The sequence below is a fragment of the Pundamilia nyererei genome, unplaced genomic scaffold (assembly GCF_000239375.1).
Source record: "Pundamilia nyererei isolate P.nyererei 1_Seehausen unplaced genomic scaffold, PunNye1.0 scaffold00102, whole genome shotgun sequence".
In the NCBI taxonomy this organism is placed as follows: Eukaryota; Metazoa; Chordata; class Actinopteri; order Cichliformes; family Cichlidae; genus Pundamilia; species Pundamilia nyererei.
The window spans coordinates 2041757-2066602 of NW_005187503.1; the positions used below are offsets into that span (position 1 = coordinate 2041757).

At 42.2% G+C, this 24846-nt stretch overlaps 1 protein-coding gene across 3 annotated transcripts in view; it reads left to right on the forward strand.

Moving 5' to 3' along the window:
* The window catches only part of LOC102200034 (RNA-binding motif, single-stranded-interacting protein 3-like), a 287017-nt gene that overhangs the window by 229806 nt on the left and 32365 nt on the right, over positions 1 to 24846 (forward strand). For all 3 annotated transcript variants that reach the window (XM_005740714.2, XM_005740713.2, XM_005740715.2), the window contains 2 exons: positions 15551 to 15657; positions 24567 to 24610. In XM_005740714.2, the coding sequence (XP_005740771.1) occupies positions 15551 to 15657; positions 24567 to 24610 (151 nt within the window). The remainder of the gene's footprint in view (positions 1 to 15550; positions 15658 to 24566; positions 24611 to 24846) is intronic.

The window sequence follows — 24846 nt, forward strand, 5'->3', positions numbered from 1 at the left end:
TTCATCCGATTGCCTGCCAGCAGGTTAGGGGACACACGCAGAGACACACACGCATTAAAAAAATACACCCTACATGCTCTACCAGTGGACCATCAGCAGGAGTGCGACATGTTGTATTTGGTGAAATTTACTGTGAAGGTGTCTGAGTTACCACTTCTGTTTTTTTTGTCACCCGGGGATATTTGTGTCTTTTCCTTCCTATATGAGTGTATTTATACGTGAGCTGCCTGTTGGTGTTTGAGCTGAAGGACGATGGAAACACACCTGGTTCCCGGTGACCTCATGTCTCAGACACAGTGTCTCTCTGTCTGTCTCTGCTTCCCTTGCTGGAAGCGCAACACATCTTGGCCATGCTATTGGATCGCACTAGCAGTTTAATTCTGCTGCTTTTCAGCCCGTATAGGTGATTTACGTTAGCTCGCAGACATGAATGCTCACTTTTAGCCACGGCAAAAACATCGACACAGACAACGCACAAAAGGAAAGTGGATGAAAATGCCAGCAGAATGATTTCTTACAGTTTCTTTTTCCTTCCTTTGTTCTTTCCTCTGCCTTCCTCTCATACGTCCACACGCGCACACTCACAAATACACACACATCAATAGTCCATTAGGAGTGTGTTGCTTTCATTACCTCCAGCTTGGCCCTGAGACAGCCTTCAGAGTGGAGTACAGCAGAGCGGAGCTGGCCAGGATTGCAGTATATATAGAGAGAGGAGTCTGGTAATTGCCAGCTCTCTGTTCTCTCTATCCTGTGCGTCAGGTGGAAAGTATGAATCTGTGGTATCTGGGGACCACCCTGCTGCGCTGCGCCGCATCTCGCTACAACTGTCTGTGCCCCCACCGGGCACAAGTAATAGAGGGAAAACAGTGAGCTTAAAGGCCTCAGAGAGTCCAACAACTGCCACTCTAACAATACACACTGCCATGGGAATAAAAATCCTGCAGCCCACAGTAACAGTGGAAATGATATACCCTGCCTACAAATCTCACTTTTTATGTCGCGCTTGTTGCACAGCAGTAAGTACTGTAAGTGGTGTGTTTTTTTGCTTCTTTCTTGAAGAGGAATGTTTTGTTTGTTTTGTTACACCTGCCAGGAGGCACGAGAAAGAGTCTGATAGCAAAACGTTTAAGAAGGGCGAAAACATTCAGAGTTTGCTGTAAAAGTTCAAGAAAAAGTTACCTCCCACATAAATGTGTAGCGCTATAATATTGAATGAATATAACAAAACTGTTATTGGAAAATTATTTGCCAGCCGCCGTAAGCCTGTTTTTCTTTCATTACTTTCGGTAATGATTTGTTTTTTGCTTGCAACACTGCGGAGAATGAAATACACTGACCTGGACTTTAAGCTATGACTGGTCATATTGTTAGTTGCCTTAAATCTATTTGAGGAGACATTCGATAAAGCTAGGCAAGGTCGCTGATCTGCTCCCTCTTGCCATTTTCTGTCTAAAATAACAATTTATTCACAGGCTCCTCCATGTGTTTGAAATCAGTGGGCTGGTGTGTCATAAATCTGCTATATTATCTTTTCGATCTGAGTTATTTTGTAATTTCGTATTTGGAAATTCCTGTATTAAGAGGGAGCAGTAATTGTTCCTTCATCTCCCAAGGAATTTAAATGAAATATGCCCTTGATGGCTGATATTCATCTTTGGAGACAATCTTCCTCCTGTAATCGGGAAGTAGTGCTGAATCCTGGCTAGCAACAGTTCTTACGCGAGTCAGGTGCAGCTAGTCGGTACTAGATGTATTTACACCACTGTAAATGGTTAGATTAGGTTTCTGGCTTAATTGTGCATTCGGGAGATGGTACACATGGCATCTACTACTACTGTCAGCTTCTCAGGACCTGTTCTGTTTTCACATTGGAGCAAACGGACTTTGAATCTGTACGAGGGAGCTGGTAGGGATAGGGCAGTTTAATGTTCGATCCCACTGAGTAGGGCATTTGTGTTCGCGCATACAGGAAAATGTTGGAAAAGTTTAAGAGGGCTGCAGCGCGTGTGTGAAAGTGGCTACAGTCTCAACTGTGCAACTGCACAGTTTAGATTGGTTCATAGACCCCCCTATATGTGGTCTCTAGCTGTAGCCATTACTCTGGGGGTAGAGACGCCACATGAGGAAATTTCCATTATCCATTAGGTAATATTCCGATTGGCTGGAAGTGAATGCAGCCAATTGGAGTAGGTGGTCATGAATAATGCAAGTTTTACATAAATTGCCTCTGAAACTGCCTGTTGGAGGAAAGATGGGGACCTTGGCTGCAAGGAAAGATGGATTTAGAGAAATCTAAACAATTTTTGGTGAATAAAATGTCACAGGTATGTTTAAAATGGACAAATATGGTTGCATAAAAATAAATCAAACAAAGCCATTCCATTATGTGCTACTCAGGTCATTTGTCAAAGAAAATGTATTACTCCACAAAAGGCATCATTGCTTTCAGGCAAAATAAACAAAGAAAACCTATTATCCTTATGTCACTGTTAATCATACCTACAGTATAGAGTGTATAAAAGTATTTTTCAATATCGGTCTTTTACCAGCTCTTAATATTTGTTGAGCTGTTGCTGCAGCAGTCTTCTAGATGGTAGTGATGTGGCTATGATAATGCTGCCACATTCGCCGGGCCCCATCATGATCCTCTTACACATAGACGCGCATTTTTATCAATTACCTCGAGCTAGTCATATCTCTCTCTCTTAGCCCTAGACGTAATCTTGCTACAGATGCATCCAGATCAATTTTTCAGGATGTCTTATTTGTGGAGCGCACAGCGGGCTTTGCGTAGCGGGCGGGTGGGGGTGTGCAGTCAGGGTGTATCCAATTTCAGGCAGCAAAGCAAATGGCCTTGGAGATCAAGGATTATACAGCAGATTTCTAAGTCGAGCTAATATTGATTTGCTGTGCCCCTAGTGAACTCCAGGGTTGTACCTTCTCCATGTAAGCTTTTAAATGTTGCTGCCTTAATGGCCCTCTTCGTCAGTGTGGTCCCTGATCTATAAGGCCGCAACAACTGACCCCTATAAATATGGCCTTTTGTTTTTCTAGATAGCACTGTGTACTCAGTGGACTAGTAAGACAGTGGAAGGTGTGTACGGTTTGTTTTGTTAAGGGTAAAGTATCGAATGTAACTGATCTGTGGTTTGGGTTTTTGTTTTCTTTTTTTATACAACTATATAGACAGATGAACTACTGTAGCTCAAATTGTGGAAAAGGCTTAACCTTGGGGTCCTGCCATCTATTGGGATGTTACTTTGACATGTACCACCTACCAAAGCATCCATGGAGACCACACCTTACAGAATCTGTTGCTGGGTTAATTGCATTGATAAACTCTTTTTCAAGAGTTTCAGATTATTCAATAAACTGGTCAAAATCTACAGTTCTGCCGATTAATTACCCGTTCCGTAAAGAATCTGATGCTAACATCTCGGTGCCAGATACCACGGCATGGCTTCAGGGGTCTAGTGGAACCTCAGTGGGTCAGGGCTGTTTTGGCAGCAAAAGGGGGAACCAACACAATATTTTCCAGGTGATCACAATGTCAGAGATTTAAAGCAGCTTGTTGTTTTTAATAGTAAGGCAGACAAAGAGCTGGGTGCATACATCAGAAATACACCGCACATCTAGTTAGTAAGTGACAGTTTGAGTCACTTACTATAACCATGCGACTCTCTTATTGTACCTGCATTTGAGAATGATAGTCAGATATTTGCTCCTTTACTGCTCTTCTCGCAGTCTTCATCTGAGTAAATGTGCTTTATTGGATTCTCCTCACAATATAGCTGGTACTGATGAATGTCCTACCACCTAAATGCATAATTCTTCCATAGAAACTTTAAATTTGAAATTCAGATGCTTTACAGTGCTGTGCAGCAAAGGCATTAATCACAGAGTTTTCATCAGTTCGAATGGAATTTGATGTGCTGTCCCATACTGAGCAGTATTCTTGGCACCCCTCTGCGACTTCACGGTCTCCATCTCTTTCACCAGTCTGACGCACAGAATTAAAAGTTTGTTGTCCTGCCATTTAGCCATCTGTTCTCCAACTTCTGCCTTCCTCTGCTTTTTCCCCCCTTTTCTCCGCTGCACTGTTTGACACTTCTTCTCTCTCTCTCTCTCCTTTTTGTCCCACACATGCATTATAAAGCGCTGAATACTGTACAGCCACATACTGAATGTTTGATAATTGCTTTTGAAAAAGAAAAGAACATTTATTTCAAAGTCTAATTATTCAACAATGTCCCTGCCTCTCCTCCTGAAAAGGAAAAGGAAAGACAGGCAAGAGGGTTGAGCTGGGTTTTGGGATCTGGTTAACTTGTCCAATAGACCCATTATGAGGTAAAATCAACACTGGGGAGTGTTAGATGTGTGCTAGCGAGGGGAAATCGTGTCCAAATCCCTTTCGTTCGTTCAGCCATTATAAACAAGAAAGGATTAGCCGGCAGCTCCCTGCTGGGACAGTGAATGGATGAGAATGGGAAAGGAGAGGGAGGCTGCTCCTCTCCAGCATTATCCATATAATAGGCCAGGGAATTCAATAAGTACTGGCCTCATCAGACCTCATCAGCTCCCCCAATTAGGCTGCACATCATGGCGACTGGCGGGCTAGTTGCTGTTGGTGACAGATGAGAGCCAGTGTGGAGATGTGCTTGCCTCTGCTGCAGTGCTGTGCTGCCGCACATTCTTGGCATCAGTGAGGTGAATGCATCGCTCTGCGCGCGTGTGTGTATGTGCCTGAGACAGGTGGGTAGTTTTGGAAGGGAGAATCGTAAGCACTGATGAGTGTCATTAGTTTTACATCAGTATTTGTTTTGCATCTTACCGCTAATTTACAGTCTGCACTAACTGCCAGCACTTCCTGCGCTGTACTTCTGTTGTTGATGCTGCATTGATGAGCCAGCCTCAACTTGAAGTAAGCGCCGCTGTTTGTGAACCCTGGTGATATCGACGTTGTGTGTCAATATCTCTACCCTCCCACATTACCTCCCTGTGTTTCCCCAAGGGTCAGGACATGTGGAGGGGAAAAAAACACAGCTCTCCCACATCGATTGGGGCCCATTAACGCAGGCTGAGAAAAACAAAGCCTTTCATCACGTCTGAGATGTTTAGGCAGGGACTTACTCAGACTTGCTCTACACAGGTCAACCCTTCTCTCTCGTTCCGATATTGCTGTCTCAAAGAGGACAGAGCATAGCTATTATGGGAGTTCATATGTTTTTTTTTCTTCAAAAGAGATATGTGTGATCAAGCTCCTGTCATTTCTTTGTGTTTGTGTTTGTGTTTTCTTTTCTTTTATATAAAGACTGAGGAGAAAACAGTGAAGCATGGACAAGGAAAGAAGCAGGGTCAGATTTTGATTTACGTTTGATCCATTTCTTTCTTAACAATCTGCCTCTAAATATTAATGCCAAAACCAAATAAGCATATTCAAAGCAAACACTGTGTAACGCAATAGAAATAAGAAGGTGTGCCGTTTTGTCTGTTTAATTCACTTCGGTAGAACGACCTTCAAATACAAAATCAAAATCTTATCAGTAAATGCAATATTTTTTTGCAGCTTCCTCAGAAAACGGTCGATGTATTCGTTGAACCCAAAGACGATGCCACTTTGCAACTTTTTTGGAAAGACTGTGGAAAATTAGTGTGAACGCTACTTGAGAACAAAGAGAATACCTAAGAAATGAATGAATTATGAGTCTTGGGAATGTCTGATGCACTGTTTGAAGTTGAGACATACATGGGTCTTTGAGACAAAGATTATGCATGTCTGACTTTGGACCTTACTGTGGCTTTTGAATTTCATGAAAACTGGCTTTGTGGTGCCGCATATGTGGCCGCTTTTGTTTATGAGAATTATTAATTATACAGTGAATACTTTTCTTCCACTGTTATATTATTAAGACCAAAAAAAAGCAGTGAATGTAAAAAAAAAAAAAAGAAGAAGAAGAAATGGATAGAAAAGAAATGCACAGTTTAAAAAAAATTATCTTGGTGTGCAGGGTGTAACAGAGGTTAAATAATACAAAATCTACCAGAAACTAGATTTAATAGTTTCATGGCCATGGCAACGACTCTTTGTAATCTAGAGTTAAAGCAGCCGGTTCCATTCATAGCAAGCTGATAAAGTCATGAAGCCAGCTCTCCATACTGTAACTGTTTTTGTTGTTTCCTTTTTACTGAAAACAAATCTGTTTGCACTTAATTTACAGCAGGTGTAGTATAACAAATATGTACAGTGTATAACAAAAGTGTGTCAAAGGCTTAAATAAATGTAGCATTATGTCTCACATGAGTGTGACCCATTCATCTCAGTAATCAGGAGCAAATATGACTACTGTAGCTACTGTAAAATATAAAATATGCTCCTTTAACTTCCAGTCTCACCTGAATGTGAAAGGTCAAATCTAACACAAGTTAGCTAATGAAATGAAAGACGATAAAGAAATAAAGATTTCTTTATTTCTTTACTTTTAATTCATTCTTTTCAGTAGTGATGCTTAAGTCATTTGGGTTAGTTTGAAGACTCTAAAAGCAGTGATAATTTCTTAAATATGGCTGAAAACGAGCCAGAATAGAGAGAGGATGTCAGTGCTGGTGACAGATTTCTGCGAGGGTGGGGTGGAAGAAAACAGTGCAGATCTTCCTGCGCCGTCTTTGGGTTTGTGTGTGTTCTGTATGTTTCTGAGTGAGCATAAAAGAGTGTATACTATACGCGTGTGGGTGTGTGTGCATGGCTGCTCTTTTGAAAGTGAAAGAGCAAAGAGAGCTGCACCTGCAGCTTCTATCAAACAGTGGAAAGCTCCTTTCAGCACAGCTTTAATTACAGTCTCTGCAGCTCTGCTCAGCTCAGACAAGCCGGTCTCCACGCAACCAACCAAATGCTCTCACACATAGCCGCCTTCCTCTGCTCGAGACCGGCCTGATCCCTAATCAGCCGCGGTGCCACTCTTCATCGATCCCCAATCAGTTACAGTAAAGGGGACTCTATGGAATCCCCCATGCACACTTCCCCTCCACCCTTTCCCCCCTTATTAGTCGGTGCCCTTCTTTCATCGATCATAAATCAATGTCACTGGTAGCATTGATCGTCAATCACCCCCAGTGACATTATTGATCTGGCTACCCGCAGCCCTGGGCCCACATTGCAGCCCGGCTCTGGCATATTGATCCTCCCTCAGATACAGTATTGAGGCTTTTTATTGATAATTCATTTATTGTGCTGTAATTTCATTTTCTTTCCTGTCCATACCGTTGTTACTGGAAGCCCCTACGGTGGAAACCTAGTTAACAGACACACTGCCTTTTGTGTGCTACTCTAACTGATGTGGCTCTTTCATTTGCAGCGTATTTTCTGCTTATGTTCAAATGTTGTTAGCAATTCTCAAGCACGCTAACCTAAAGGTTATATAAGCTTATAATAAAGAGAACCAGAAGTTTGGGTCTGTGGACCACCAGGGAAATTCTCCGAGAGAGGCAAGATGTTATTTTAAAAAAAACACCCAGCATCCACTATTTCTTCAGAGCTTTATACTAGCCAATAATAGAGGACTGTTTGTAATGCACTCCTAGTGTGAATTTGAGTAACTTTGTTGAATGTCAAGCAGAGAAGTGCTGAAAAATAACCCACTCAGCAAAACCTCGCCTTGATAAATAAACCTACATTTTGCTGTATATGATAACGAAAGGTGTGTAAAGCTGAGTAAGATGCTAATATGCATTCAGGCTTAATGCTAGATATAAGTGATGAAGCCTTCACAAGAGATTCAAACCTCCCCTCACAGAACAATAGAGTACATGATACATTTTAAGGCGTACTGTCAGAGCTTAAAGTTGATTTATTCTGATTCTGATCCAGTGTCATATATACTGAGAAATATTTGCTGTAGGTCTGGTAGATGGGCAGTTCAGTTGAATTACAAAGCGCTGTATGATTCATCTCTATAGATGGGAGTTTTCACGGGTCACTGGAGGCGTTGGCAGTGTTATAATACTCTGCTAACAGGGACAGAGCTAGTTTCACTGTCTGCCCACACAGGCAGTGACACAGAGCGTAGAAGCACAAGTCAACCCCCACAGGCAAAGTCCGGCAACAACTACTCTTGTGTCCTTCTGCCACAGCCAAAAAAGGGCAGTTTCACACGCCAGAACTTGTTTCACACCACAAGGTCAAGCCAGTGAAGGCTTATGTATTAATTCCCTGGACAGATGGATGGACAGAAGAAATGTTCATTTTTAGACTGGGTCAATATTTTAATGCTATTGTTTATCTTTTTCTGAAAGTTTTAATAAAGAATTATTATCCCGATATAACCATATAACCTTTAAAGGGAAAGTTCACCCTACAATCAATTGTACATATTTGACCTGAGGCTTGTAGTGTTGTCGATCCATCTAAAATATTTTAAACTGTGAAGCCCAGTGTTAAAGTTATCACAGATGTCTTCTTCTTCTCTTGAATATAATAAATTTAAATAGTAATTGTCACATGGTGCCAGAAGTACCAAATAATACATTTTAAAAATTTTGTTGAAATGTCTTTCAAAACATCATGCTTTAACAACATGCTAACCTTATTTACCAGAAATCTTTATTGTGAACAGCTTATTCTAGAAAATTCCAAAACTACGCCCAGCAACAGTGTGACTGAAGAGTTAACCAGCCAAGAGAATGGTTGGCAACCAGCAATTGTGAGGGAAAAATGTGTATTCCCGAACCAGCTGGAAAGTGGTTGCTGGCGACACAGAGAGGTTCCTAAACCACAACTTTCTGATTGCTTTGGTCACTTGCAGCCACATTCACACGTAGTTTGCATAGAAGATGCCAATTTGTCTGCAGAAACTCACCACTTACTCTCTAAGCTGTAGCAAAACTTGGAAAATTATGATGCTAACTAGAAATGGAGAGCATTCACCTTTAAAGTAAAAGGTGTGCCTTTGAAATCAACACATTTCAAATGGTGCAACTTTTACTTTGCAGACGAACGGTTTCATATGTTGCACATTTTCAACACTCCTTCGCAAGTAGTTTGAAAGTATTTGCAGACAAGTCTGCATCTTCCACACAAACTACTGATGACTCATAACTAACCAACCAAAGTAAATCAATGAGGTTTTCCGTGCAACATTGTGGACTTCATTTTGACTCTTTTTAGGACACATGATTTCCAGGTGGTTGCTGACCAGTCTCTAGACCTGTGCAAACATGCCTTTAGCATTCAGTTTTATAGTGATTGCCAGCAACCACTCACATCTAGTCAGGAAATACACATTTCTCCCTCACAGTCATTGGTTGCCAAATGGACTACCAATGACTAGGCCCATGGGACTGTAGCCTACCTGCAATGTAAACATTAATGACATTCTTCATCAGCTGAGCTGTAATGTTAGTTTTGATTGGCAGATGCAAAAACTAAAAGAAGAATTCATTGAAAGTTCTATGAAACTTCTCACACCGGCTTACTAGTGCTTTGAGTTTCATACATTATAGCCAAAAAAAAGGTAGACATCACAGCAGCCGATGTCTCCAAAGCTGGGTATCTCATACAAAGTCAGTTTAGATGGCAATACAGGCCAGTGGAAAATTTGGGGGTGAACTTTATCTTTAAAAACCCAGACCCAGAAGATTCTCATGCATATTGTAAATTATTTGAAAAATAAAACTAGTCTGTTCTTCCAAAGCTTGCTTCATCAGTCCAGTGGGGAACAAGTGATGTAGCTTTTTGAAGAGTACAACACATCATCAATATCCTTAACACCAAAGTCTATTTTTCCCACTTATAGATTTATCTATCTGAAGTGCTGGCTTAAGTTGCCTGGTGCCTATTTTCTTGGATCTTATTTCAGATCCACTCTACAAATAGTCATTTTAATCTCAGACCCTGCTCTTACGTTTTTTGTGGCCACTTTTACTGTAATTGCCACCCTGGCCAGCTGTATAAAGTTGGTAGTGATATTGAGACCTACTGCAGAAACAAAGATGTTGGCAGCGTAGAGCAGCTTGTGTGGCTTTAACATTAGAAACATCTGCCACCGCCACTTAAACATTGCAGCTGACTGCAGGACCCAGAAGCACTCAACTATGCCATTTGGACCGAATGCAGTGGGGACTGTCTGCCTGTATAAATGTTATTTCAATATATGGATGCAGGATTGTGAGCCATTCATTAGAGCTGGCAAACACACATAAGCATAACTTCGACTCACTCACTCACTCACTCACTCACAAACTTCTGTCTGCACTTGTTGTTTATAGTAATTTATTTACTCACCATGGCAACCTTAGTGTTGGGAATAGCAAGTGGAATTAGCTGATTAAGCTAAAATGAAGTTCTCGTTACACCGGTACATCAGAGCTCGTCTCCCAGGAGTCAGCGAGCAGCTGGAAACCCCTCCTCCTGTTTGGCGCTGCACTGCACTTGTGGCTCTCAAATTTAATGCAAAAGCAGATTAATCCAGAGTCAGTACTTGAAGTGCAATTATATTCAACCCATATTTTCAGCTGCTAAAATAATTACAACTCAGTGTTTAAGCAGAGTATTGTTCACCTTTCTTTTAGATCATTTCGCATTGATTTCTGCATATTCCTTGGCAATTGCATTTTGTATTCCCATTACCACGAGATGGTTTCAGTCGATTTGAGTTGTCTGCGCTGTTAGAGACTGACTCAGTGCCAGACCTACATGGAGGTCGTCTCATCCATCAGCTTTGTTTATTTGTCTAAATTTGGTCTGGATTCGGTGCTCTGCAGTGGATGGATAGATGGATGGACAGAAGAAAGAAAGAGAAAAAGAAAGGGAGTGAGAGATGCAGACAGGAGATAACTACGACAGAGAGAAATGCGATTGAGGGAGATGGACAAAGAGAGTGAGAGATGGATTAGCATGTCAGAGACTCCCTACATAACATTACTCTTGTTAAGTGTGCAATAGCTCATCGATCAGGCTTCTACCGCCCGCATGCAGGGCTCTTCCCTCCATTTCCCTTCCCGTAATCCATAATATCATCTCAGACCAGAACTGCATGGCGTGCTGCAGAAGCCCTCTATGGAAGTCTAAGCAAGCACTGATCAATAGCCATTGAGCATGTGTAGCAGATGCAGGATGAGAAGCAAGCTGTTGTTGACATCCTTCTCCCTATGCTCATCCCACTCAAAGAGATGAGCTATACAGTATGGATCGGAAGAGTGAAAACTGGACTGTGCCTGTCACTTCTAAACTCGGTGAATCTCTCCCCTCTGTCTCTTTCTGTCACCATCTCCTCTTGTCTCGTTGTCTGTCTATGACACTGTATCTGTCCTTCCATCTATCTCCCTTTCCTCTTTGTGTCGCTCTCTGCCATGCCTTCCTCTCAGCGCCGGCTCCATTTATTGGGCCGTGTCATTGAGCCATGTGTGCCGTCCCTGTCAGCAAAACGCCTGGCAGACTGTCTTCATTTCCATGCTGAAGGATGCAAGGCCAGCATGGCAGTTGTGAGAGCTATCGACTGGGATCTGTCAAAGCCCTCCCTGTAGGAAAGCTGTTCCCGCCTGCCTTCTAGGTTGGCAGCCATTCTGAGGCTGTCTGTTTGACTCTGACAATGGCGACGTATATGCAGCACTGCTATAGTTTTGTTCTGTGACCCTGCTTGTCCTATCCACCTGTCATATGTTTTTCTAGCATCCTTTTATCTCTCTCCAGAATAGCGTCCCTTTCTAACGCCTTCTGTTTCCCTCTGTGCCTTTCTATGTCTCTTATTCTCTCTCACTCCCACTCTTATTCTTTCTCTTCCCCATAAGACACAGCCTCCTCAGTCTGGGCAGACAGGTCAAGCTGGCTGAAGGGAATCAGACAGTTGTTGATCCAATTAGAGATCCCCTCGAGCAGCATCAGAGTAGAGCAGAATTCCAATAAAATACTGTCCTCTTTCTGCCTTTTCCATGTTCTCCCCTAACATGTCCTTGCAGTAAAACACAGTGAGCCTTCCTGAGACTTTTCTGAGACCCGTAGGAACCTTTAGCTAAAGTTGTCATTGAGAAGTCGAGAGCTTGCTTTCACTGAATCTTTTCAGGCTGACATATTTTGGTACAAGTGGCTGAACAGTTCCCTCTGTTTGCCCTCTTTATTGCTTTGGACACTCTGAGAGCAAAGCAAGGCCGGCCCAGTTTGACTCCAAACCCTTCTTAGAGGCCTCTTTTGTAACTGTCTTGATGGTGAAAAGCTGGCTGTTTCACTGAGCAAAACCTTTCACACAGCCCCTCTGCAACTATGGAGCATTCCTGCATTGATTTCACCATTCAGGCCAAACAGATGTACAGTCCAATTCAGAGCACCAAATGAATGTACAACAGGCCGAAATTGACGTGTTATAATACATGTACTGATTTGCATTCATAGATCAAGATGTTTTTCAGCTGGCTTTTCAAGCCATCCGGAGCGCACGAGCGCTCTTTGTCTATAGATAGAGAAAAAAGCCACTGCGCTTGTCTGCAGCCAAAGAGCTGATTTCGACCAGATGCAGTCCCATAGGAAACAACTGTAACAGCAATAATTGCTTATGAACATAGCGCTAATAAGTGAAAATTTCAACAAGCTTTCATTTAGATTTCTATTGTCGCTGTTATTTACACAAGTGCATTTCCATGCCTCTGCTGGTTCGTTTTGTCTGTTGGTAATGCGTCCATTGATGTGCAGAATGCCATGACTATCTTTTCAGAGCCAAATGCACATTGAGGAGCATGATTGAGCCAAGGCTATGATCAAATGAGGCTGGCAGCACAGGCATCTTATTCTCACTAAACTGCTCCCCTTTCATGTGCGTGCGTGATTGTGGTCGGTCTTGGTGCGCATATTTCAAAGCCCATAATGCATGTGCGCATGTCCGCAGCCACCCCTCGTTAACGTGTTTACCAGTTCCTACAGCAACCCACATAAAAAACAATTAGGGGTTCCCACGGAGCACCTTGTTAGCGGCAGTTGTTGACCTCTGACCAAAACTACTTCGTCTTTTTCCCATGATGTCGAATCATTAAAGGGGCAGTAAATTAGTTCATAGCAAGAAGCCCCCGAAAACACATATTCTGGAGCCAAAGTGAATTAGGCATTACTTGAAGCCTTTACCTTAAAGACGCAGGATCAGCAAGCTGGAACGTAGTCGGTGGCCCAGTTTGTTCTGGGCCGTGCCAGGGATGACGCCGTGTGGCGAGAGGTCTAGAAGGGTTTATAGCCTGGCACTGGCTTATTCTGCGTATGTGTCTTTGGCTATTTCTGTGTGTTTTCAAAGGTTATAGCAAAGAGATTTTAAGGGCAGGAGGAGGGTGTGTGTTTCAGGGCTACAGAAGGGTGAGTGTGTTCACAGGGAGGGTGGGGTGGTGCGAGGCTGTTGATCTTGGGCTTGAGTCTTAAACAAATGGGCTAGTTCGCTGTGGGAACTGGGGATGTAGTCACTGGGGGAACGTCAGCGTGCTCTATGTCAGATTCTCCAAATTTCTCCAATAGCTAATTATCTCCCACAGCGCCAAAGGAGAGGTTTGGAGGAGCTTTTGTTGTTTTTCTACTGTAGCGTCTCATGCGCTCTCCCTTCCCTGTTACTTTTTCTTTGGCAGACTGAAAAGTTTGGTGCTGTAGTGGACCCTAAAGGCACAGAAACACAGTAAATTTCTTTTGCTGTTTTTCCAGAGTTTGTTTGCATGCATTTAGCCCCATAGTACCCCTTTAGCCACATAAATGCAGTCCGTAAGCTCCACAGCCTTCATCTCATTTGCATCTCAGACATCTCCTGTAACTAACAAAAACATATTTTCAGCAGCAACATTCCTGGCATGAGAGAAAATTAAATGCAAAAGCAAATCATCTGATTAGCTCATTAACGCCTCGGCCTTTCCTTTTTCTTTTTTTTTTTTATCAATTTATCGCCTGACAAAGTCGCTTGTCATGAGCTCACTTAACTTCAGGTTGTTTCATGGCTGTCACTGCTTTGTCAGTCTAGACAGAAGCTTTTTCTCTCCTGTCTTGTGATGCTGCATTATTATCAGGACCCAAAGCACCTCTAACATCTGGGAGTAGAGATTAAAGCATCAACAATTCTCTCGGTGTCATCTCTGACATGGCGTGATGAAAGGTCCCTTTGCTCAGCCTCCTGCAGACAGCCCCCATCATTGGCCAGTGTCGTCACAAAGCCTCCGTGTCACAAGCTGCCAGGCCTGTAATGTGAATGCGTTGACAGGAGAGCCGTCAGCTCTCTCCTAAGCCGCCAGGTGCAGAGCAGCATCGGTTCAGTGTTTGGACAAACTTGTTGGCGCTGTGTGTACTGTACTTTTGCTGAACTGTACAACTCTCCCAGGGTTTGATCCTGGTTTAGGTTCACACTCTAACTCTCTTGGTCAGCCATTTCCCTTATCTCTTTCACCATCTTCTCCTTTTGTTGTTTCATGTTCTTTACGCTTTCTGTACTCCTGTGTTTCTGCTTGTTTATACAACTGTCTCCCTTCCCCTGTTTCATCTCCCCAGTCTGTGTCTTAAGAGATTCCGATCTCGCTGACGCTGACTGAAAAGGGGACGGACACTGTGAAGACCCCCAGATCCCCAGCCAAGCGAGCCGCTCATTTCTCATGCTTTTTTCCCCCCCTACTCTTTCTTCTTCTCTCCAGATTGACTGTCTTCAGATTTGCTTTTCCTCTCTGCACTATCTCATCAGGAAAGTCATCTGCCTGAGCCAATTTTTCCCTCTTTAGGTGCTCACCTGCAGCACGAGTGTGGGAAACTGCCCTTTCACAAGTTATCTTTACACAGGCTTAGGTTATCGCAACACTTTCATTGACCTTTCATTGGTAATTATGCATACAAAAGGCTTTTGATGCAGATACAGCTTAGATGAGGTCGCTCTTCAGGGGGCTCTTTTCTTTTTTGTTTTTTTAATGTGTATAATGACAGCTGTTTCATTTTCAAGCCATCCTTTATTTCTGCTGATGCCAGCTCTGAAGTTAGAGCATCTGTCAATCCTCTGTAACGGTTTCATCTCGGGGACCCTTAGCCTGCCCCTAGTGTTTGCACCGAGAACAGCACAGTAACGTCTATATCAGCCGTTTCTCAAACCATGCACCCCAGTGAGGTGCTCACGCTGATGGCTGCTGAGTGGAAAAAGACATAAAAATTTCAAATAAAAGAGGAGATGGCTGTTACAGTAAAACACGGAGGGATTATGCGTCAGGAACAGGAACGCCTTCTAGAAATAAGCTTTGGCTGACAGAGCGGTCCTGTGTTACCATCTCAGAGGTATTTACAAGAGCGATTACTGTGATTATTATTTCAACAATACCTTGCAATGCTCTTTCATAGGCTGCCAGCCGTTGCAAGGATAGGGAGGGCCTGCCAACATCACCGGACTGGGAATTTGTGTAGGAGCACCATAGGAAGGCAGAGCGGAGGGAGGGGGAGGAGAGAGAGAAAGAGATGCAGTGGTAGAAGAAGAGACAAAGGACACAGTTCAAAAGGGCTTCTTTCTTTTTGGAAAGGTCGCACAATGCACTTCTGCTAACATGATTTTGTCCTTTTCTCTCTCTGCAGCTCCCACGGAGCCTTTGCTGTGCAAATTTGCCGACGGAGGGCAGAAGAAACGCCAAAGCCAGAGCAAGTACCCTCAGAATGGAAGGCCGTGGCACAGAGAAGGCGAGGTAAGATGTTACGCCAGTGTTTATTTTTCTCACTCGCAACTGGAAAAAAACTCTTCCACAGGGTTTTGGTGTAGCACAATTCATGAAATAGTAAATCACATAAAGATTTCTTCGGCAAATGCCTCTCTTTACATACACCTCCTTTAGGTTTGCTGGTGATTTAAACTATATTTATATATATATATAGATTTTATATATAGATTTTATCTCACCTGGAAGCTAAATTCACAAATAAAATAGCAATAAAATTGAGTAAATGTGCTAAAAACTATATAAGCTGCTATTCGGATGAGTTGACAAAATAACACCGCTCACTTACACTCCACTAACTACTGTAGCACCACATCTCTAGATGACCATCTGAGGTAGTGGTATTTCTAAGAAATGGCTCCACCCTGCTCACAAGGGATCAGAAGTTGGCTAAAACATCTGGCAGTATGTAAAGTATTACCGCCTGCCATTTGTATTTACTATCATGTATGGAGATGTTTTCAAAAAAAGAAAAGAAAAATAGCCCACATATCGATCAAACTGTCTCCAGATGTATATGTGCTGTCATGTAAATTGCATCTCAAGCCTCACTGAGTGCATATATTTCCACCATACAGCAGAATGCTGGGAAACCTGAAACTGGAAACGGTATGGTAACATGTAGAGACGAGGTTAAAATCTTTTCTTAGACTACCAACAGGATATACTGGAAAGGACGAACAGAGGAGACAAGTACGCGACTGCTTTAGACGGGACTATATAGAAGAGACAGAATGCACACACACGTGCAGCTGCACATGCTCAGTCTGACAATTGTGCTGAAACTGCAAGTTACAGGAGGAAAGATGGAATGTTTGTCCTTCAAGAAAAACTCTCCATACGTCTTAGTGTGTGCTGCAGACGCAGTTTGTGAGTATGTGTGAAGAAGTAGGTGGAGGATACAGTTTCATCTCTCATCCAAGTGATTTCTTCAGCTCAGATTCATGATTGTCAGAAGATTGCCTCCTCCTCTTTTTAGCGATGGTTGCTCCCTTTCCACATTCAAATGGCCTCCTTTACTCCCCGCTCAAACCAGGAGCCATACCTGCCCAGGATGTGTGCACGTCCTCATCATTGAAGGAATAGCCACTGGCCTGTAGGTGGATGAGGTAGCTCTTCTGTGTTTTGCCATGACTACATCTTTCACTGTGTTACAAAGCTTGAATTGCAGCCATTCTCCAACTCTCTGTGAACAATTATCATGGCCATCGACCAATGGTCATGACAACAATCATGAAACTGAGCTCATGGCTCACTGTTAGTCAATGGTGCTACTTTTGGTGGTTATGCAACTGAACTGTTTATAAGGTTGAGGAAAGCTGCAGTCAGCTGAGAATGAAGAAGTCAGTTGGAAGAGTGAGGAAACATTCCTCCCACTGAAAACACTTCGTCCAGATGAACAGAATCAACTTTCCGGGATTTCCTTCACTGAATTATTGAGCATGCATTAAGACGTAGGTGTTGTATTCCCTACACAGGCTCTGTGTGTGTGTGTGTGTGTGTGTGTGTGTGTGTGTGTGTGTGTGTGTGTGTGTGTGTGTGTGTGTCCATCACATGTTCAGCAGGCCTAACACCTATAAACCAATGAAGCGTGTTTCACCTAAATCACATTGCTACATCCCCTCAGGCCCACACATTGACAGGTTGGCAGGGTCAGCTCGGTTGACTTAAGGTAAAGTGAGATGACTGTGTATGTGGGAGTGATCAGATGCTTCCTTTTAAAGGAGACGGATGCAGCCTAAATAGACACAAACATTTATTCATTTTGCTATAATGCATTCTTTGCATTGCATACAGACACTTGACCTTCGACGTGATATATTAGCCTGTAAAATATGTTTACTAATTCGCTTTACCAGGTCCTTAGATTTCTCTGTGATTATTATTGTGCCTTAATTGCTACACTTTTGAAATTACAACACTAAAAATGAACATTTTGGACAAATATGTTTGCTAATTAGTGTAAGGTTTTTAGCAGATTGGGTTTTCAGCGTATCTCAGGGCTTTTTAAACAAGAAGAGACTTGAGGAAAAAAGGAAAAACTAGAGACTCAGAGTTTCTTAAGAATTCTGAGTTCACCCAGAGGCTGAGCTAAAAGCTCATAAGAAGAATATTTACTTAGTTTTCTGTCCTTCAAATTCAATTCAAAAAAGATGCTGTAAGTGTCTCAGCATGAAACTTTCACTATTGTCGTCCCGTACCTTCCTTTGCATCACAACCCTCTCCTCCCCTCCGCAATCCACAAAAAGTGAGGTATAAATGTGGGTTTAGGGAGACTTGAGCTTCGGTTTACTTTAGTTTTTATTGTTTTAAAGCTGCTCATCAAATTTATGTGTTTGAACATAATTTCACTCCAACAGATTTCCCAGAACCCTGTACCAAGAAAATAAGTTCTGCAGATTTACACCCACTGCATGCATCCAATATTAAAGCCTCTTGAGAATAAATAATTGGTTTTTGTATTGATTCATCTCCAGTTTTTTTGTGAACTGCATTTTTCTGTGTACATTCTGTGGCATTTAAAGGCACCTTTGTGCTTTATTTCATTTTCTGTCAAACTTTAAGTTTGGAAATCGTAGAAATGCCACCCTGTTTTATCAGTTCTGAAAAGGACTTGAGAAATGAGAGCAAATTAAAAAATATATCTTCTTGTATTGTCTTAAAGCATGATTGCGTAATTAGTTTTTCTATTTTAAGCTCAGACCAGCTAAAAAAGTATTTGAGAATGAGGTGGTTTAATATGAAAACGACTGTTTGGTGTGTAAAGACGACATCATATAGAGGTTAAACAACAGCAACATGATGCAGACTGCTGACCTAACATTCGCTTTGATACATTATGCTGATGTTGAGAGCTAATAATAGACCTTTGTGCTTACATCTGGTAAGAATAGGCATCTATATAATCTTGACTTTGCTATACAGTGTTGCTCACAGATTTGGGAGACAGAGGCGGCAGACTTATCATCATTCATGGCAGGTCTTGGGTCGAGGAAAGGTATACTGCTGTATGGGCTTTGTTTCACATCTGTGTCTTTGCTGAGCTCCCTTGGGATGCCAGCAACAGCCAGAGTTAGGTGACCTTACAGTTTTCTTAAGAAAATCTGTTCTTCTCTACAGACTGCATTTACACGTGAGTCACATCCTGTCCAATGTTTGGGTGATTACTCAAAGCATTATACGGTGCTCGTTACTTTTTTTAAAAATAATGCTGTTTGTTACTTGATTATTTCCGAGAGAAAGTCATTAGTTATACTACTTGCAACGTTACCAGCGTTACCCAAAATGTACTGTCACATAGTTACAAGTTGTTTTTAAACCTTAGGCTACAGTTCCACATGCAGATGAAAATCCCTGTATTATTGGGGGAGTCTCCAAACACTCAGCTTTAACATCACTCTGGGCTCTTTGCTAGTTTTTTGTTAGCATGCTGTCTGTGCAGATGTTTGCAAAGAGCCCGTGTTGTGTTAGCTGTATAATGCAGTTGTTTCTGTTGTTAGTGAAGTCTGCACTCTACCACCGTGCTCTTGTCTTTTCCTGTGGTATTTCCAGTCCTCAAAAGTTGTACATCCCTCCACCGTTTTCTTCCTCCCTGCACCCAAACCGAAATCAACTTAAGGAAAACAAACAGTTTTGATAGAAGAAATTTGTAATGAACCTTTGTTTAGTACAGTAATTCTGGTAAATGACTGCATTACTGAAGAACTGTAATGTGATTACAGTAATGCATTACTTTGGAAAGCATTACAGCCAACATTGATCACAATGCAACTCAGATCACCTGCAGATAAAGTCTGGTTGATCTAAAACTGTGATACTGCAGTGCATTCTGCGTACATTTACACTTAGAATAAAGTGGATGGCCCTTAGAAGCATGTGTGTGCCTCTGTGTGGTCATTGATCAGCTGTGGGCAGGGGAGATGGGAGATGGCCATCACATGTTAGTCTGTTTATCAGAACTGAGGCCATTCCTCACTCCGCTCCCTGTGGCAGACAGATGAAGCGAAGCAACAGCCTACGCCATCCATTACTGTCTCTTCCGACATGTCTCCCTACCTTCTCCTTCTACAGTATAGATCTCACTCTACCGCCATCTTTAGCTTTCCATCACTCTTCCCCCCTTTCCTCCACCCATATTTAAACACTCCCTCCTCACAGCTTCTTTCTCTTCCATTTTGTCTACTGTCTCCTCTTCCCGTGTTTGAAGTCTTCCCAGATCCCACAGCAACATATGGAGAGAGAAAGAGCAAGTGACTCACTGAGACTAAGAGAGAGGGAACACATTGCATGATCAGTCAGGAGTTACAAGGGGTTGAGTGCTGCAGGGTGGCTGGTGGTGAGGATTGAGAAATATATGACAGATTTTCTTGTAAACTACCCAAAGTGGGAGTCTAGAAAGTGCTGTCTCTCGCTGTCTCATGCTGACAAACATATTAGTCACTGCATTTTTTTTCTTCCACCACACATTCACGCGCCTAGCGCCATGGGTGCTCATTCTTCTCTCTCTGTCTCTCTCTCTTCACATCCTAACTCTTTTACACCAACACACACTCCTACACACACGCACATAAAAACTTTCAAAGTCACACTTCTCAAGCACCTACTCTAGGGGAATGAGTGTGGATGAAAAAAAAAACATCCGGCTTTCCAGTCTGTGTGAAAGCTTGACAGATGTCCCTGTGTGTGTTTGTGTGTGTAGCCACAAGGCAGAAGAAGCAAATGTGTGTATAGCAGGCAAAAAATTAAGGGAGGGAGCGGGTCAGCATGTGTGTGCGTGTGTGAGGACACAGAGACGATGACTCGACTTGGTTTTCCTGTGGTTTTTGGAAGGGGTTGGCAGGTCATCCTTGGGGCACGGAGTGGGGATGTGGAGCTGTTTTCATGAACACCAAAAAACATTGGGAGAATCGAGTCGAAGCTGCCCTTACTCCTATGCAGTACACGGCAAGAGATTTATCAGATGAGCTGGGTCCTAATTACTAGAAATATTCAGCTCGGTTTAGGCGAAGGAGCTGCCTGCAGAAGGAAGTTCACATGGTCTCACACTTTTATCTGCACTGCTCCATATCCATGCTCTTGGACAGATTTTGTACTAGAAAGCTGGCAGTGTAAAGACTGGCTAATGTTTGCCAAACATTTTCATTCTTTTGTGCAGGGTAATGTCTAGAAAGCCTCAGGGTTGTGGTGCATCTTTGAAAACGGCTTTCAAAATATGATTTAAGCACAAGAAAATAAACACAACTAGCTGTTGAGCTGTCTTTTATTAGACTAAAATTTAGCTGCTCCTCCTTCTTGTTGTTGTTGAGAGTTAAAAAGTTGTGAACTTTTTCAGCTTCTGAAGGGCGCCCAGGTGTCAGAATAAGTATGAAAACCACTTCTGTAACAGGAAAGAACAGGTGACGACGTTTTTAAAAGCGCTAGTGTAGGCTGTCCTCACATTTTTAACTCTGTTAAACACAATTTTGCATACATGCATTTTCATACATAATATGCTAAAAAAAAAAAAAGCTGCTTTATTGCCATGATAAAATGCATTCACATTTTCACTGAGACTACATTAGTATAATTCATTTTGTAAACCCTAGAGCACAGTTGAAATGATATTAATGCAAAATAATTCTTCACAACTCGCTAAACTTGATAACTTCAATTAATGATTGACTACAGAAAGAAACAACTGAGTCATACTCTATGGCTTTTTCATGAGTTTGGAGCCATCTGTCACTGTGCTACATTTTGGGATTTTACTGTGGGTACAGTAGGGCATATTTATCGTTTTACATTTACATAGAAGGGAGAACATATTCTAGTGGAAAATACATGGTACAGTAAGTCTCATTTACTGCATAAGCATGAAAAAACGGCCACTTGGTCTTCGAAAGTCAGGTCTGTTCATGGGAGCTTCTATCAGGGCCAAGCTTTGTTCACGGGGTCTGTACAGCATTAAAGTCAAGTTTTTTTCTGCAGTCTTGGATCAAGCTAAGACGGATACACAGTCTGTCTGTGTCTTTTCCTTTCCTCTCATTTTGACGGAGCCAAAAGCTAACTGCATCAGTAATCAGTCACTGGCTATGCAGGGTCCTCCGGTCAGGAGCTTCTCTGCTGTGGAATTCATCAACACGCGGAACCAAGGGCAGCACTTAGGGGAGTTATCAGCCTCACCGAGACAGCTGGCCATGTCTGCCGCTGCTATTAGCAAGCATGGGAACACACAGTCGCGCACGCAAACATGCTGACAGGCGTGCAATGCAACTCTCTTGATCTTGGATTTCATGTAAAGGGAGAGTATAAATACATGCACAGAGACCTTTGCATGTATGGATTTACAGAAAGAGATGTTCACAGATGCAAAACCAAATTTAAAGTAGAAAATAATTACAAAGCGCATGGACTGAGTGGCTGCATTCGGCCTTTACAGCTTGATATAAAACGTCTCTGAAAGCCTTTTACAACCAGTTGTGTAAATACACAAAATTAGACACAAAGGTCCGTCCATGCCTGGATCCCTACACATCCCTAGTTTAAGCAAGGACATTGTCATTTGGTGGAGAGTCTGTGTTTTTGCTCACTCTCGAGGGCTCGGTCCAGGCTCACCGATCCCCCTGGACCTCTGAGCCACTATTCCCTTAACTGTATAGCTCAGTGTAGGTAGCCCTCTGGGGGAACAAGGGCAAAAGACTTACAGGAAGATGGGAGGGGTAGATTAAGAGATGAGGGGAGTGAGGAACAGAGAGAGAGAAAGGAGAACACAAGATGTTGAAGAAGAAAAGGAGTGGGAGGGAGGGCAAAGTGAGGGAAAGGAAGGGCAAAAAATGAGTGTGTGTGTGTGTGTGTAAATGTGTAGTGTGTGCATGTGTGTATGCTGATGAAATCTGCCATCCTCAGCAGCCTCCTGTTAAAAGAAATCGGATTAGCTCTCCTCGGGGGGAGAGAACCTTCAGGAATGCAGATGAAGGATTGCGGCACACAGGTTTCTCTCCTGGACTCTAAAAAAGGGCCTCACACAATCACACGCAGACACACACTCATGGATAGGTTTGCTGTCACACACTTACCTAGACACATGTACACACACCATCACAACAAGGAACTCAGTTTTCCACTCATTCTCTTTTCTCTCCAAAGGCCATTTCTTTATTTCCTCTCATTCATAAAAACACGATGATACGTGATTGAAATAGAAAGGCTGTCTTCGATACTAATTCACTTTGTCCTATTGACTAAGCTTTCCCTCACATTGGCTTTGTCACTTGTCAGTTTTTCCACTTTGAAATGAGATGATTTAGATTTGATTTCATTTGTTTTGGACAAAAACAATCAGGATCTTAATCAAGTTATTCTTCGAGTACAATAAATGTACAGCAAATTATCTTGGTCACAATAGTGCAGGAATATATCAACAGCATTGCCTTTGACGTACAGGTGACATACAAGTAGCCCGTACGGGGAAAACACTGTGATTTAGAGGTAGCAGAAGTGGTTAAATGTACAGAAAATTACTCTGTGACCTTCTTGAATACTTAGCTGGACAAAGACGTGATTTATATAGTTTTGCCTCTGTGCATCACCACAGTGAACGTGAAATCAAACAATTATAATGCAATTGAAGGGCAAACATTCAACTTTACATCAAGGAATTTCACAAAAATTTCGCATGGACTGTTTAGGAATTACAGCATGACACATGTATGCTTTGGATTCGGCGGTTTCTCTCCTTGTCTGTATTTTTCCATATTGGTTTCATCTGTCCAAAGAATTTTTCCACAACTGTGCAGCCTCTTTTAGATGTTTTTTTGGCAAATCTTAATCTGGCCTTCCTGTTCTTGAGCGTAATCAGTGGCTTGTTGTAAACTCTCTGCATTTACATTTGTGTTGATTGTAGACCTTGACAAAAAATACACCTATTACCTTGAGTGTTCTTGGCTTGGTTAGATGTTTGATGTTGTTTTTCCTCAGCTATGGAAGTGCCTCTGTCATCATACACTTTGTTGTGTGGTCTTTCAGACCTTTTGCTCTGGCCAAGTGCGTTCCTTCTTTTTAAGAATGTACCACTCCTAATGTTTCTGCTGTCTGTCTGATAGATTTATTGTAGTTTTTGATTATGAGGATGGCCTCGCTCAACTTCAAATATTATGTCTGCTTCATTTGTTATTGAATAATAACAGAGTAAGCCTCATGTGGCCTTGAAAACTGCGTTTATGCAACAACTTTGTAAAACCCCTTGAATTAGAGTTCAAAGTCTGCACTTAAGTCCTATACAATTAAATAATTGTGGTGGTCTATAAAGTTAAAACTACAAAAATTATATTTTTGTCCAACAAATTATGGCTCTAACTGTATTTCACAGAAGTACGTTCGATCAGCAAAGCCATCAGTGTCCGACTTACGACAACATATAAACATATAAATAAGAGACACTTTAAAAGGGTTAAATGCAGCTTGAAATCATGTCACCAAATTCATGGAAGAACATCTTTTGTAAAAAGAAGGACAAGACATTGATCAAACTGTGTTCCAGCCACAGTCTTCTCTTTGGCTTTGTTTAGGTCATTATTGAAAAGTAGGCTTAAAACAAAAGTGTTGACCACTTCTTTCTGTGTGTTTTGCTGCTTCGCTGCAAATCGCCATTCCTCATTTTTGTCTGTCAGTAAATATCAGAAACTGGCTTCTCACTTAGAGTGAGATTGATTGCTTTTGTTGCCTTCTCCTTTTTACTACAGCAGATGACACTACATTGTCACACTGAAAAAACTGATATAAAAGGTGGTAATGTAGGACAAGTTGTCACATTTTCTTTTGCTTCAGCATTTTAATATTACTTCCCATACTGTATGTATCTTGATAGGCCGTATAATTTGTTGTTGTTTTTTCTCTTTCAGACTGGCATGGCGTTAACATATGATCCTGCTGCAATGCAGAATGGGTAAGACTTGATCTATCCTTGGCACCAGCTAATACACTCGCCTCCTGGCTCATAGAACCCCAGTCGATACTACTGTCATACACAAAGATTAATGTAGTGTCTGCACTTTGTTACTGTTTGATTAAGGAAATCTATATGGAGTTCAGATATCGGTTTTCACTGGTGAGGTCAGGTGAGAAATGGCGAAGGGGCACTGAGTGACTGTGTGTGTGTGTGTGTGTGTGTGTGTGTGTGTG